This window comes from Rhincodon typus, chromosome 9, assembly GCF_021869965.1.
Source record: "Rhincodon typus isolate 14 chromosome 9, sRhiTyp1.1, whole genome shotgun sequence".
NCBI lineage: Eukaryota > Metazoa > Chordata > Chondrichthyes > Orectolobiformes > Rhincodontidae > Rhincodon > Rhincodon typus.
This window is the reverse complement of record NC_063340.1, coordinates 67,275,985-67,293,358: the sequence shown is the minus strand read 5'-3', so window position 1 is coordinate 67,293,358 and position 17,374 is coordinate 67,275,985. Positions and strand designations below refer to the sequence as shown.

General features: G+C 38.9%; 1 protein-coding gene across 1 annotated transcript in view; it reads right to left on the bottom strand.

Annotated features, from left to right (window-relative positions):
- The window catches only part of lrpprc (leucine-rich pentatricopeptide repeat containing), a 131,814-nt gene that overhangs the window by 39,142 nt on the left and 75,298 nt on the right, over positions 1–17,374 (bottom strand). The window contains exons 21-23 of the mRNA XM_048601116.1: positions 13,436–13,566; positions 13,079–13,164; positions 11,771–11,978 (exon numbers count right to left, since the gene is read on the bottom strand). Coding sequence (XP_048457073.1) covers positions 11,771–11,978; positions 13,079–13,164; positions 13,436–13,566 — 425 coding nt within the window. The remainder of the gene's footprint in view (positions 1–11,770; positions 11,979–13,078; positions 13,165–13,435; positions 13,567–17,374) is intronic.

Sequence of the window (17,374 nt, the reverse complement as noted above, 5' to 3'; positions counted from 1 at the left end):
CTGTGTTCATCCAGCCCTGCACCTTGTTGTCTCATCCTGGCAAATCTCCTCTGCACCCTTTCCAATGCTTCCACATCCAATGGAATGCTCAGAATAGCTGTCTTTAAATAAAGCTGATGAATAACATTTTCTAAGCTAGAAATCAAAGAGGAATGGTTGTGTCAATTTCATGCTGATTGGTTTACATCAAAAAAATGCACAGCAGAATAATGGCGTTATCAAACATTGAAGAGCCTTCCACCTACAATGAATCATCCAACTGGGAACAAATATTATTCCCAACTATGAACATAAATTTGACAAAGAAAACAATAAAATTGGACAATAATATTCACTCCCAAAATTAAGAAAGGTCAGAAAGAAACAACCCTGAGGACAAGGCATAAGATACATGCTGCCAGCCAAGGTGTAGACAGGGGGTTAGTTGGGTCTGTAGAAGCAGAAGAAAGCTAGAGTCAGCAGGCTTTTAGTTAAACATACTGTCGGTACGGGGTGAAACTGATCATTTCTGGGTCCTTCCCAAATTAGACAGGAAGACAGTAAAAATGGAATTGGATACAGACAAAGTAGCATTGCTGACTTCCAAAATCAGTTTTCAGGGACATGTTGAGGGCACTACCATTGAAGCCTGCCAGAACTGTACTAGGGACATACATGGAACATGGGGTGCCACTGAAGGGCTATGTACCAGTCAAAGTACAGTTGAAGGATCAATGTGCAGAACTGCCACTTTACGTAGTAAAAGGCAGATAACCCTGCATTATTCTCTGGTCTCGGGACCTTCATGAGAACTTCCATCTTTTTGGGTGTCTTGTGTAAGACCTCACCATCATTATATGGCCCAAGTATTAATAATCAACAAATGGAGTGTTTAAAAAAAACTCGTATTTCTCTTTTTTCATTTGTAGGCTGTGATCCTGCAATCTTCTTAAGGTTCCTTCTAAATTTTTCAAATGCTTCTCTTCAGAGGATCCAGCAATCAAAATATCATCCGAATAACACTGGACTCCTGGCAATCCACTTAATATTAGATCCAATGGCCCTCTGGAACTCCATGTCAGCGCTGACACGATGCCTAAAGGAAATTGCATGTAGTGGAAAAGTCTGTTGTGTCACTATTGTCAGCAGCAGCTAAGACTCCTTCATGACCCCCATCTGTTGGTAGGCCCGTGATAGATCCATTTTTGAGAACTTCTTTTCCCCTACCACTCTAACGAATAGGTCTTTTCTGGGTGGTCTTCTATGAATGAAGACAGAGAAGAATTATGCTCAAGTCGAAGAAGGAGGATTGAGCATCGCGTTTGACACTTGAAGTTCACCGATTTCCTTTATGACAGGCACTTCATGCTACCGATCAACCACAGACCTCTAAACCTCCATTTTTGACCGTTACACGGGGATTCCATCAATAGCTGCAGCACGTCCACAGAGATCGGCACTGGCTTTGTTGGCCTACTCATGTGAGATCAAAAACCAACAGGCAGAGAGGCACAGCAATTCAGGTCAAGGCAGCCAATACCAGGGAATGAAGATGTTCCTGACTGAAAACTGAACATTACGTACTTTTCCCAGGATGATGAGGTGCCGGTGTCAGTGAATCAGGTATGGACGCGAGTCGGAACTACCAAATTTTGAGCTGAGTGGTCGAAACAACGTGGACCAGTCATGGAAAGCACTCAATTATGCTTTTACCTGTCGAGGAGGTGGGAGTTGTCCCTATTAGATGGGTGTTTAATGTGGGGACCTCAAGGTCAAGGCTATTCCAAAGAAGAGAGACAGTGTTGACCCAGAATTGCACATCTGGGGAAAAAATGGATCCCAGCAGTGCTGGTGGCTCAAACAGGATCACTGTCACAAACAGTGCAGACTAGGGATGAACTGGTCCAGAGGAGACACGCAGACCACTTGGCGTCCGCATCTCACCAACGGGTCAAGTCCCTCAGAATACCAAACCTGGCCAGATGGGACAAGGTGTTGACAAAGCCAGGGTTGGTTATACCCAGAAAGGCAACAACAGCAGTGTCACAGGGCAACAACAGTCAGAGAGGCACATGCCTGCAGAACAACAGGCCTTCTGGAAGCCAAGTAGGCTACACTAGAGAAGGTTCCTGAAACGAGGAGACCGTCATCTAGGAATCATCATCCCCCTGAGAGATTGATCACGTTGATGCAAAGTACAGAAGGGTCATTTTCTTTTACCATGTTTTTAGTGTATATTCCTGACAATGTATGTTAGCTACAATGCTGGTATAACAGTTATAATTTTTGTATATGTTTATTGATGGGATTTTGGGGAAGGGTGTTACGTATGTAGTTGGGGGTGCTGCCCCTTTAAGAGAGCTGGTCAGGTGACCTCAAAGGGCAGAGTTTGTGTTAAGTCCAGAGCCAGCTGTGGAGGTGTGAACTGCCATTATTAGTGTTTCTATTCAAATAAACCAGTTGTCCACCTGGTACATAATTCCTGGTTCCAGTGAGGCACCCACATAACAATGACACCCTGCATTAAGATGGAAGTTTACATAGAAAGCACTTTCTCAGTGCTTCACAAATTAATATCATACTAGTAAAGAGGTCGAAGGGAGGCCTAAGTATTAGTTTTCATCAGGTTTCAGTGAGAAGAGCTGAAGAGTGATGAACATAAGGGTGACTTATCAATCTGACCAAGGCTGCTGATAACTCTGCCATCAAACTTGAGGCACTATGTACAAAAGACCAGCAAAAAAGGAAACAAAGGAGGATCCTGTAATGTACTGCAAAGGAGTAGTAAAAACAGTTGAAATGAGGCCAGAGAATAATTTAAGAACAAGCAGTTTAAACTGACAAGCTGTGAAACAAGACATCAATGGAAGTCAAAGACATAGGTAATAATCAGAAACATAACAACAAACAGGAGTACATCATATGGCCACTTGAGCTTTATGACATTCAATGACTTTCTGCCTCAAGTCCACTTTCCAATCAGTTCCTAAATCTGTAATCTCCGACCAAAAATCTGGTTGTTTCAGCCTTGAATGTACTCAATGAATGTATATGAGTACACAAGTCCAAAGGTTCACAAGCCAACAGGTGAATAAATTTTTCATCTCAGTCCTAAATGAGCAAACCTCTACCTGGAGTGTACACTCCCATGTTTTAGATTCCCAGCTAGTCAAAGCAATGATTCAGTGACAACCCTGTCAAGCCCTTCAGAATCTTGTATGCCTTAATGGGATCACTTCTCACTCTTCTAAACTCCAGACAGTGTAGAACAAATTTACGCTGCCACTCACCACAGGATAACTTTCTCAAGCCACCCACCAATTTGGTATGCCCTCACTGTACTGAGTCCAAGGCTAATTACATACTTTTAGATATGGTGACCTAACTGCACATAGTACTCTAGGTGTGATCTGACAAAGCAGTGAAAGCCTGTGGCAACGTTTCTTTGCTCTTGTATCTCAGTTCCCTTGCAATAAAAGCAACATTCCATTTCCCTTCCCAATTGCCTGCTGGACCCAGCATGGACCTAAGCTATATGCTAACACTGTGTTCTTTGTATAATGTGAACCAAAGTCTCTGTGAACATCAAGTCTTAAGTTTCAGGTCCTTTAAAATATATTCTGCTTTTTGTTCATAGTGTAAAAGTGAATAACCCCATTATATTCCATCTACTACCATGCTGTTGACTCACTTGACCTATCTGCATTTTGTTGCAGCCTTTATACCCTCTTCATAGCTTATACTGCCATCTAGCTTTGTATCAGCAGTAATGCTGAATACATTAATTTAAGCAAAACTTCAACTTCAAAATGACCTATTTATCACCAGTCTCTGTTTCCTGTCTGCTTACTAGTTCTCCAAGCATGCCAATAGATTATGCTGAACTGTGTGTGCTCTTAACTGCATATTAATCTTCTGATACCTCACCAAATGCCTTTTATATATCTCCAAGCACACTACATCTACTGGCCCCTTTATCATCACTATTAGTGATATCGTGATGGCTAATTGGCTTGTAGTCCTGTTTTCCCGTCCCTTCTCTCACTAAATAATGGTGTTACATTTGTTAAATTACTATCTGCTGGAACTATTCTACAGTCGGGAGTATTTGGAAAATCATGACCAGTGCATCCCCCTCTGCAGCTCCCTCTTTCAGAGTTCAAGAATGTAGTGCAACATGTTCTGGTGATTTATTGGCTTCTAATCCCTTGGAGTTTTCCTAGTATCTTTGCTTTATTGTTATTAATTACTTAAAACTTTCTTACTCTCATCAGTCCCTTGGTTATCGTCAACTTTTGATTTGCAATTTTTTGTCTCCTGAACACACAGACACAATGTTAAGAACATAGAAATAGCAGCAAGATAGACCATTGAAATTTAACAAAAAAAAAATCAGTGACACAACCTTGGAATTTATGTGAAAGTTAAAAACAAGGCTTCAGTCTTTCCAATGTGGAATTGGAGAAAACAATGGTGTAATTATGACACCAGTTCAGGAGACAGAGTGGCAAGATTGCAGTGAATATCTAGTTCATGGTTCATGTGTGTTAGTATATAAATTTTAATTCTATAACTAAAAATTAACTTAAATATGAGATAAATGCTACTGAAGCAAGTGTAAGTCAGGTGCATTTCAAAAGTTGGGATCATGTTACTTAAAAGGTTAACAGTTATAATACAGTAATTAAATACTGAGCTTTATCATCAGAACACAAAAAAATTGGAGGATTGGATGCTTTCCCATGTTTACTTAACAAAATCAGCATGGAAGAGATGGAGTTGCAAAAGCAGCAGTTAGGCTGACTTAGCTGAAGGTGTGCTGCCTAGAAAATTTGCAGAAATGGTAATCCAGAGAAAGTCAGAGCTGAATTAGCTTAAAAACATCCAGTAAACCCTAAAAGGTATGTTAAGTGCATCTTGGTGCATGCTTCATTATCACAGAGATGGATTTTGATTTAGAAGATTCGCTGGATTTTATTTTTCTGGATGTGCATTTGCTGGGAGAGATCAAGTCTCGTTTGGAGCTTGGTGAGTGCTGAAACGCTTTTTTAAAAAAAATAGTGGCTCCAGGCTCCAAATGTTCCTGTTGACAGACACATGGCAGTTACAGTTCAGAATGTGGTGGATCATGCTGTCGAGCAAAGTTAGAGCTAAGCAGCAGCACTAGGAGCCATTGATAGTTTATTGATAGTTGAGAACGAAGGTGAAAAAATCCAAATGCAGCATTCTCTTGCTGCAACTGAGAAAAAATGGAACGGAAAGAATTTCAACAGTAGCTTGATAAAGATAGCTGTTTGACAAAAGCTAAAATGATGATTTTAATTGGATGTTTGGAAACACAAGTCTTAGGAAGAGAGATTAAGCTACCAAGATGTGAGCAGTCATTGAGGGAGTTCCAAGTAAAGATCTATGAAAGTGAAGAATAGGAATCTCTTTTAAGGGAAACAAAGTTCTAATGAGACTTAGTGACTTAGTGTTACCAACATCTGGGTGGGATCTGTCTTGATTGCATTGGCAGTTTAAAGTGCAGTTTTTTTTGGAGTATTCAACCAGGATTTGCCCACCTACTGACATCTGTTTCATGTTCATTTTAAATATTAAACTAAGTTTGTTTACAAAGAGGCAGACCTCAGGTTCTCTTCCTAAGTCCATCTGCAAGTCAATTTGTATGAAAGTCGGAACACAAACCAAAACAATATAAAGCAGCCATTTCAGAGTTTAGGAAATGTGCTTGCATTCGATATTTAAAATTCCATGGGATCATGTTCATAAATACGTGTTAAGATGAACATTTGTAAAGCAGGGACTCCCTCTACAAAGAAATAACTTATAATAGTTCACCTGTTCAGTATATCTAATTAGTCATTATCGACACTGTTTGTATTGTTGAAGTTTGTGTAATGAAGGGGGAGGGCACCTGCCAGTTTTGGACTAATTCTGATAGACCACTGGACAGAAATTCGCACCCTATTAGGATCTAGCCAACCGGTATCTTACTGGTGGCTGAAAGGCTTTATCTGTGTATTAGGACTCCCAGTGAAGAAGTCCCACTTACTACGAGTCATCAGCAAATCAGAGGTTGGTAACTCTAGCACTCAGTAAAGATGGAGGTATTGGTTATGCTCCAACAACCTTGGACTCGGTGGATGGGGTTTGGGGTCTCCTGGGGAAATACGGGTCAGGTATAAGAAGCAACAGCAGAGAATAGCTCAAAGTGGCCAATTCCCATACTAAATCCTGTCCGAGCCGTTAGTCACCAGACTAATAACCCAGTGCTCCTAATGTTTTGGGATCATGGTCAAAAAAAAAAATCTGGCTCACGAATGTTCTTTGGGGTAGAAAATCAGCTGTTGTTACATGGCTTGGCTTATGTGTGACTCTATATCAAATGGGTGACTCAACTGCCCTGTCAAAGAGCCCAGCAAGTGACAGCCACATCCCATAAATGTATTTTTTTTTAAAAAGCAACTTTTTATTCCATTTCTGCAAATACTAAAGTTATTGCACCCTTATTTACAATGCTAAAGCAACTTGATTGAATGAAGCTGTGAGACTTCCTGCAATACACAATTTTTAAAAAGTATGTAACATGAGTATTATATACTATCATAAAAACAAAATCAGAGCTTCAGGAAGTATTTAGGACATAATTACCATTTACTTTTTAATCTATCTCTAGTATTTTTAGCGGTCTTTTTATAAACCAAAAACTCAAATGACAAAAATGCAAATGTCGAAGTAGGCGATCCCAGAAACAAATTCCAAATTGGCAAGTTTTCTAATTTTGCCTCTCCTGGTGGGCAAAATTACATTAGTATGTACTTGACTTGTAAAGAGAATGCTACAGAGATAATGTTTTCAGTTCCTGCCTCAAAACAAGGATGCAGGAGGAATGCAGGAATTATAAATGCAGTCTGCCATTAGTTATTTGCATTTGTTAGGCAGTACATAGACAGTTTTTAGTGACCACATCCCTGGAGTTAATTTGTCACTTGGCTGTAAGTAACATAACCATAAAAATTTGCAAAAGAAAATGTTCATCCTTTCATTATTAATAATGAGCCAAGGTCTTTCTTCCCCCTATGATCAGGATTGTCTTACCCTCTTGGATAGAGGAGAATAAGCAGTGATAATCAGAAAATAAAACAGTAATATTTAAAAGAACAGGCTACGCTATTATTAAGCATTTGTTCAGGCAACCCGTTAAACATTGCAAAATAAAAAAGTCTCAATTCCAAAAATGAAATAACTAAATTGGATCATTACAATCTAAACACAGTGCTATTCTTCCATGTAAGCGGGGCTTCACATGATAGATATGTACCTTATACCCTTCCCAAGCCATGTTTACAGTACAGTGAGTGGAACCCTACTGAGACATTCAAATTTTTGTCATTTTGTATGAAGACAAAATTATAGGTTAATTTTTTATCTGTGAATAGATGTGCAACTAAATAAAAGCAACAGACTAGACAAACAATAGAACACCGCCGTGAAAAGCTTACAGCTGCTATTCAACAGCTTAGTCTCCATTTGCTTAGTGGTGAAGAAGTTTACAATGGAAAAGCAAGAGACAGTTCACTTTTACATAAGAAAACATTGTGGACTGTTGATTTTAATTGCCATGTAGTGTGGTAACGTTATGTTAAAAGCTTCAGTTAAGTGGCAATTAATGACAGGCTTACTGATTGAAAAGCTTGTCTTTTGAAGCTGAAAACCTCAGAGAAAGGAGCAAAATAAAAATGGGTTGGGAGGCAGGGTGGAAGAGAAAAAGACTGGAGGCAAAAAAAGACACTTGTGTAACAAATCCCAATCGGCAAATCTAAACCAGATGTTAGTGTACAGGGAAATCAATTCTACACGGCACAATCAGCTTTGCACAATCATACATTTAAAAGGACTGGCTCTTTACTGAGCTAAATGTTTCTCTGTTCATTAGACATAATGAGGAATCTTCAAGGAGACTGGTGTTGCAATTACAACTAATCCTCAAAAAATTAACTGTGTTGAAGGCTTTATAATTTCCCTAGGTACAATTTAGCTGTCACTTACTTTAAAATTTACTCAAACACGCTTTCGAAATAGCTGTAACTTCACATGTCAAGTGCTTTCCAACCAATTAAGTCTAACTGGAAGTCACTGTTAAACAACTGAATGACTAGACAAGATAGCTCATTTCCCTGCTCTTTTGTTCGGAATAATATGCTGCATTTACATTATCAGCCTCAACAGGATTTTCTGACAGGGACAGAAAAAATTGCTAACGCTGTCCATGCTAAGCACATGAAGCCTGTCATTTACCAATCATCCTTCAAAATGCAATAGCCATGAATGCAACTTAATTACAACCCAATGATCCTTGACGAAAAATCATCTTATCAGTGTCCTGTCTCCGCAAAGCAAATGAACTACTTTTGTCCTTCATCGCTGGCGATGCTAAATTCATAATGGCAAAAAAAGGAGTTTGAAAAATAAGGCAAGCTCCACAGAAGTCTTTACTATCGCTAGAATACAATATAGAACAGGGCGAGAAGAAACATGCTTCAGGTAACCAACTTTTAAAATTCTGTGCTGTGATTCACCAGGACAAACATCACAAAATTTAAACCTATAAAGATCAAATACTTGCAGTTTGAAATGCTTTGGTCTTAAAAATAGCTATCTCCGGTCAAAATATGCAAAGTGGATAAAGGCGACCAAACCTGCAGTTATTATTGTATTTTATATCTGTCAGCCTTACTAAATATCAGCAAGATATTTACAATAACACTTCGTTCTTAATTAGCTGTAACTAAGTGATAGTTGTGTTCATTTGGGAGAAGTTGGTGTCCCTTTTATACTTTAATCTGTGCATTTACTCTTTCCCCACCCCTCCCCCATCAAAATATTTCATTAGCAACTACTTAAATATAAAGCCCCATTCTCAAAACAATACCTTGAATGGCACGATAATTTTACTCAGTATATCTCATAGAAGAGAGCAAGCTCAATTGTTTACATTCTGAATTGACACTTCAATCATGCTCCTTGAAGTGCTGAGCTGACAAGTTTGACAATCTGAAAAGCTAATTAAGGACAGGAATGCCTCAGCTGAAGAATAGAACACCTCTGCACTTTGTATACACTAAGCACTCCTAAAACAGAGAGGTGAGCAGTAATCCTGAGCATTTCCCCCACAACGCATCTCAAAACCTCCAATTTAGCAAAACACCTGTTTTGACCTAGTACCACATTTATATGTTCAGTTCTTTGCCTCATCAAGCCAGGATTCTCTCAATGGATGCTCTATTCATTATAAAATGCAAACTTAATCTCCTAATGAAATGTCAGCGAGTAGGCTTGTTGTAGAATAAAAACTGGGACAGAATGTAGTTTGATTGCAGTTCACACTGAGTTAGTTGGATGAGAAGTATAAGCATTCTCAGATCAAAAGATTAATCAAGATTTCTGATTATTTCTATCCAGTAAAGTTAATGTAAAAGGACTGGGTTAATTATGATATTACTGGTGGTGATAGCCCCACAACACAATGCACAAATGCTCCCTGCCAGGAGCGGCCAGTTGAATAGACTGTGACTAAATCAATTGTACCTCAAACTACGGCAAATTGTAAAGCACACAAAACAGAATACATTCAGGATAGTTGTTGAGTTGATTACATGGAATCGTAGTTTTATTCCTGCAAGAGGTTCACCCGGAATGTGAAACGGTGTACATAAGATTTGTCTTTACAAGGTATTTGATGTTGATTATCAGTCTGAAGGCCACTCCTTTCTGCTGTCATTACTGAAACTGGTGTCCATAGGCATAAACAGCAATTAAGACTGTTACACTGCCATTAGAAACAAATAAAAAAATCTCAATTTGTAGAGCTCAGTTCAGTTCACTTATGCTTAGCAAAAGCAGCCTTCAAAAAAATTAAAAGATTTTGTCTACTCGTGCCCATTTGTACAATTTGGTGAAGAAAAGGAGAGTTGATGACAACATGAGGGGAACCATCTTGAAGGAGTTTCTGAGCGTGGCAGTATGCAAAGAAGTTGAATCAACGTTAGTCGATACTGTCATTAATGCAGAGTGGTTCAATGATCATGTCATTTCAATCGTATATGTAAATTTGACCATTCTGCACTGTTAGACTTGGAAATGCACAAGTTAGTTTCCTCTCATGTTGTCATAAGATGTCACCCTTTAAATTAATATTCAAAGAGAAATTGAATGGAAATACAAAATATTCATTTCTAAAGGCTGAGCAAAGTTCTGAAGATCAAATAATTGGATCAAATTCCACTTCAAATAAATATTCTTCATTTACAACACAAGATTACATCAAATAATTATTCTTGCTTGGAACATAAAAATAGAACAAGACACTGTAACCCAAAAGATGTAATATTATGTCATCTATTATTTGCTCAATTGCAATGTGTAAAGTGTCTGACCTGTCCTTTTAGCTCAAGAATAATTAAGTATACATTTGAAAGAGCACTTCAAAAATCTTTTCAATGACTGGCTAAATGAACCATTGACATCAACAAGTTTCGTCTAAATTTTCTACTGTAGAGAATCTATAAATTTGGTACCAACGAGGAAAAAGAATGGACCAAAAATAAAACATTGGAGAAAACCAGAGCTCGGAGATCATCAGACTGCCACTGGATAACTTCTACATTTAATAGTAGTGTCCACACGGTCATGAATAGACAGAACATCATGAAGACTTTTCCCCAGCACATGGGGTGTGCGTGTGCTTGGTGGTGGGAGGAGTGAGGTGTGTATCATATGGGACGGTGTAGGGTGTGTGTAATCGCAAAGCACTTCAGAGACACAAGAATATTATATCTAGGCCAGACAAAAATAACTGGGGCAAGCAACGGTTTAATCAAAAAATTTGGAATGGAAGGTGTTAAACAGAAAATATGGAGACAGGCTGCTTCAAGTTTAGCAAATTTTAAAAGTGGGACTAGAACAATTGAAGGCACAGGAGGCAGTGGTGCAGATGGAGCAACTTGAGCCACAGGATTGAAGAATATACATTTGTTGGAGCAGTTTCATAGATATGCCCGCCACATGTTTCAATTATGAGGCACTGTGAAGTTCAGAGGCAGTCTTCATCAACCCAGAAAGGGACAACAGGTTTGGGATAGGCTACCAACTGCAGTTGGTAGCTGTTTGATGGAGACAAGAGAAAAAAAAAAGTGAACCCATTCTCAGCTCAGTGCTGAACTAGATGGTGAGGTTGCAAGCAGTCTGCTTCTACACAAGATGTAGTTAGCAGTGAAGATATAGTTTATGGCTAGACTGAAAATGACGGCTTTGATCCGTCAAATATTTAGGTGAAAAACTTTACAGCTCATTCAGGATGAGAGTGCCTGCAGCACAAATGGTCAATGTCAATAAAGGTGGTAAAAAGGGAAGAGTCGGATGTCACTGGCATGTGTGTGCTTACAGCATCAGGACTGATGATGCAACTCAGTTTTAAACATTAAGAAATAGCTTAGTGCAAGTTCCAATACCCAAGTAATTAGTTGCTTTTAGGTACACTACAGAAGGGAATTCAAGTTAGGTTTGCAATTTGTAACCAACTACAGGGAATCTTGAGTTGAATGGCCTACTTCTGCTTCTACATTAATGATTAAGTTATATTGTATTATTAATAATTCAGACAATTAAGCTTCTCAAAAATGTGAGTACTTAGTAAAACAACCACAAACAATATGGGAGAGGAGCGCCTTTGGTTCAGCAGAACATATATAGTTTGTTGCCAGAGGGAAATTTTGATTTTTCAACTTACTGATGAAGATGGACTCCAATCAATGGTGAACAGAGGTTGGCAGTTGGCTTAGCCATACCCAAATTCACAATGGATTCATGTAGCTGTTTCACTGCATCTGCTTCTCCTTTCAGGGCGACAGCATTCAGGATATGGAAGAATGAAGTGGTGGTGGTATCTCTCAGAGCAACCTTTTTCTCTTTCATCTCTTTTAGGATTAAAATAGCATCTACAATGCAAAACAAAGTTCCCAGACAAAATTTATTCAAAAGAAAAACAAACTGCCTTTTTTTTCAAAAATGGCATTTTAACTGAGCAAGAATGCAAATTCTGGAGTATAATGCAGATTTCAAGTTAATTACTACTTGTATATCTATGCGAGACTACAATTATACACCACAATGGCATGATTTTATCATTTCTCTGCCACTGTGACTACAAATTATAGGCAGTATCTGTGTGCCCACTCTGCACTGTATAACCCTGCTCAGCCTGCCCTGTAGCTGCACAATCTCAGTAAATGGATGCTTTTATCCTTCAATGATAACATCTGCTAAATCACACTATTGTTTCTCTAGCAGATGGTTTGTCACGAGGCCAGATAATTAAGATGTGTTTACACTGTATTTACATCTAGACTAATGGCTTGATACCGATACAGCCTGTTTGCAGAGCCGATACTAATTATCCAGTCTTAGTGAGGGAAAGCTTTCCAACAGTCTACTTTAAAAAAGGTTTGATAATCTGAACAAATTAGTTTTCCTTACGGAATAGATCAAGTCCCTTCTCTTATTTCAACAGCTTAGCTTTTAGCTACTAATCCAAACAACTGAATTATTGCAAAATGTTTTTGTAAGTTTCAAATATAATTCTGAAATTAAACAAAATATTTAATTCCCCAATAGCAGATTAAAACTGTTCTATAAATGTTGTACAACTTTGTATTCAAGTTATTATACACGACCATACTAAAACAAAAATAAAAACCATTAGTGTAGGCACAGTAGGCAATCTATGCCACTAGTCATGTTCCTCAAACTTTGAATGGCTATGCTAACAAAAAGAGCTGCAAAAAAAAAGCAAATGCACTGAGCTGTGCAAAGTATAAATGACAAGCTTGCCAAGCCATTATAACTATTGAAATGGGTTACACTGTCCAACATTTTTACTTGAATTCACATGAAAATTAGCATGCACCATGCTTTAATATAACCTTCGAAGACATGATATATACCAGCAAAATAAAGTCAAGTTCTCCTTATGGAGGTGCAAATGCTTAATTGTCATTTTTATGAATAACTATTTCTTTTGTAGGAGCCGTCAGCTTACCTTCTACTCTACCATGCTTGGCTAGGACCCTCACAAGTGCCAAGTACTTATTTGTGTCAAAGGTTGCCGAGGAATCTTTACGGTCCCTTAAATTTCAGAATAAGGAGGGGGAAAGAAAGGTTATTTTTTCACAATTGACCAGAGCATTATTTTGTTCTACAAATGCTGCACGAGTGCAGTGCTCAACTTCATGCTATATAAAATCAATGTGTAGCAACTCTCACTTTTAATTTAGCCATGGGCCAGGCACCGATAAATATTTTATGAAGGGGTTTGAAGATTACTACCTGTTTAATTCAGGAAGGTCCATATATCAGCATAAATTAAACTGACATATTTCTGCACTAGTGTACTTACACTTCTTGTTTCAGGTTCATTGCCTCTTCTGCATTATCGTGTCGACAGCAAAGATTTATTAGCGCAGCGTAGCCACCGATAGCCATGTCCGATTCATATTGAGTTTTCACTTCAAGGGCTTTTTGCATATTCTGAAAGGAGAATGAGAAAACTGTTCTCAAGGCAGACTGAACTGGAAAAGACAAATAAGATTTCCTCTCACCAGAACTTCAACAGCTGTTACTACAGTTTTAGTGACTGTTCAGTATGCTTAATTGGTATACAAGTGGATTCACATACCATCTTTAAGAATGCTGGCAGGTAAAACAAATGGAACAGATAATTTTTCTACAGGGAGTTAAGGGCCTAGAAAACCCAAAATATTTAATCATTGCAATATATATCGAATTGGTTCATGTATCTAAATCTACCGATAACAAGATAAAATAATGATTTTCAATGCAACGAGCAGAATACTAGTTCCTAACAAATTTTCTTCCTCCCACTTTGGTTTAAGTACAACAGAAAAAAAAAAGTCAAACATGCAATAAACATAATATTTTCTAAATTCTCGACAGGTTACAACTTCTGAGACCGTTGCACTGTAGTTTATGTTCATGGGAACATCATGTCCAGTAACAAAAATGCAGGTAACAATGCACAGATTTTGTGCTTCTAGCTCCATTGCATCTTTTAAAAGGAGCTCCCAAGATTTTGTGCACATTTGTAATGAAAGGCAGAGGAGACACTTTGGTGTTAATCCTCATTGAGACTGCATGCTCGGAATCAAGACACAATATTTCTGGAGTCATCACAAAAGTAGAAGATTTTTTTTTAAGAAGTATATAGATTTCCATAATTTAACTGACATTCAGAAGCAGAAAGCATGGATTAGATATCTGCTTGCTCTGCTAATGTAGATCATGGCTGACACTGAACTCAACACCATTTTCCTCTATCTTCATATCTCTTGATGTCAACTATTCTAGAAATCTATTGATCTTCAACTTGAATGTACTGGAATACAGATTTTTATTTAAGGGGTATGTTAAGATTTTAAACTATTTGGATTGGTTTAGTTTGAAAAGAGTATTCACAACGTAATTTCTCAGAAATCAAGCCAATATTTGAATGAGTGCTGTGAGTTACCTACTGTGTACAGCAAAACAGCTATGTTTTAACTCTCTCCTTTCCAAAGATTTCAAAGAAGATTAGAGGTTTACAGTTTTAAGTGTTGGAAAGACTTGGTTTAGAAGAGATAAGACATGTGCTGATGGCTGCCAATGACATTCTGCCGGACCCTTCTGTCTTTCCAGGTCACCTCAGTGTGCCAGTTGAGGGGGGAAAAGGTCTCAAAAGGCTACAGTTGAAAATATCTCCCTATAAAGAAAAAGTAAGAAGAAACTCTACAGAGGGACAAGATGCACTAATCTCTCAGTGAAGTATCTTTGGGAACCTGAGAAAGTTCCAGACATCAGTATTTCTACCTCACAGACTCAAAGAAAAACTATTATTTCTTTCTGCAAAGACTCAAGCCTAACTGACTTGCTATGTGATCTGAAGCATCGGTATTTTAAATCTGACAGGAAATTTGAACAACCATGTTAACCCATTTTATCTCAAACCCTTTGTCTACTGGGGCCATTTTTCACTTATGCCTTTCTTTTTGTTAAAAGCCCACTTAAACTCAGCACAGCTAGAAGTTGGCCATTTAGCCCATCAAATCTGCTCTGCAATGAGATCGTGACTGATCTGATAATCCTCAACGCCATTCTCCTGCTTTATCCCCATAACCCTTGATTCCTTCACTGATTATAAACCTGCCTCACTTTATTTAAAGATCAAAGGAACCATGTGAAAGACTCTTGTTCTGGATAACGTAATAAAGGGAAACAATCTGGCCATTACGGTGGTTGAATTAAAACATTTGCACACATGGCACAGCTCTTGTAATGTTTCTTCTGTCAATGTCATAACAATGCTCAATGACTGAGCTTCCGCTGCCATTTGGTGGAGAGATTTCCAAGGTTCATGACAAAGAAATTCCTCTTTTCAAAGCTAGATAGCCTGAGTTCAAGGCATAGGCTGTGTTCACTGCTTCTAGAGAATCTTGCCTTCCCCTCACCCACCAAGCCAGAAGAAAGCCTTTGTAGCCATCCTACTTGAATTTTAGTAATGATCAATGAGATTGCGGAGGGGTCTTTCATTTATGGTTAAGGTTTTTTTTTCCTCTGAGGATCTTGAATCTTTGAAACTCTCTTTACTTGTGGAAGGCAGTGACACTGAATTGTGTTGAGGCAGAGTTTAATAGATTCTCAACTAATAAAAGAGTCAAAGTTATCACGAGTAGGTGGGAATATGGAGTTACGGTCACAATTGAAATCTGCCATGATCTTACTGAATGGCAGAACAAGCTGGAGAGCTGAATGATCTACGCCTGCTCTTAATTTGGAACCTCACCACAAACCTGTAAGGAAGCATTTTTTAAATTTCTAATTTAACATTCAAGGTTACTTTCCCAGAGCCACCAATATGTATGTAGTCAGAATGAGCAGTTTGCAGAACAGTGCTTCCACCTACAACCTATATACACTATTCTTGATACAACTGTCTCTTGGATATCTGCTGAAAGACTAGCATCCCTGGCACCTGCGCATCCAGGTATGGACTGGTATTCTGAAACTGTAATGCTTGGTCAAGGACATTTCTTAACATTTCAGAGAAGGGGGGAGATGGCACTGCAATTCTCTGACAGAGACCGAGTGTTCCTGGTCAATTGGGTGTTGCAAAGGAGCCTGATCTGAAGTCACCTGGCCATTGCCATCTCAACAGTGAGGAACAGTCAGCCTCCCATACCATCAACCCTGCATGGCATCTGTGCTGTCTCTTCACTCCCTCAGAATGCTGTGCAACCTTTCGACCACCTGTACCTGGAAATTTCAGTCTCCAGTGGAGAGAACATTTCAAAGAACTGCAACACAAATCATTGATGTTGACTGTTTGAAGAAATCCCACAACTCCATATCAAAGATTATCCTAGACTCCCACCTCATGTGGCAGAAGTTGAAACTGTCGTTAGATACGTGAAAAATTTAAAAGCCACAGAAGCAAACAGGATTCCAGTGGAGATCTTCAAACTTGGAGAAGCAGAGCTTTCCCATCATCTCTAACAACTGCTCCTGAAAATATGGTACAAAGAAGTCATCCCTGCCAATCTCAGGGAGGCTGCCATTACAAATGTGTTTAAGAGAAATTGGGCTGTGGGAGCTACTGAGGAATCTTTCTACTCTCCATCACCAGGAAGATCATCACCAAGATGTCTGCTGGGCACCTTCTCCCAGTCACTGATGAAATCCTTTGCGAAAGCTAGGTGTGGTTTCCAAGCAAACCACAGAATTATGGACACAATTTTCACGGCTCAGAAACTTGGAGAAATGTCAGGAACAGCACCGGCCACTCTATATCGCCTTTTTCGATCTAACTTGGTTTTTGACTCAATTGCGAAGTATTATGGAAGAGCCTGTCAAAGATCAGCTGTCCAGTGAAATTCATCAACATCCTCTGTCTCCTCCACGACAAGACCTCAGTGACGATCCTCGCTGATGGTAAAATGGCAGAATCCTTTGAGGTTAAGATGAGGGTTTAGCAGGGATGCATCATCCCCAACCCTTTCTCCAATGCCATTATTCTTCATCATGGCAAGGACAAGCTTCCCAGTGGCGTGGACACTGTCAACAGGAAAACTTTTCAACCTCAACCTCATGAAATCCAAGAGGAAAATGATACCGACCTCACTTGTGGAACTTCAGCATGTGGATGACCATGTCATCGCCTGTCTCTCAGAAGAGAATCTTGAAACCTTGCTGAATGCCTTCGCAGAAGCAGACTGAAGAAGTGGTCTCAACCTCAACAAACCCAAATCCTTTACCAACCCATCCCAGGTGATGTGCTAGTTCCTCA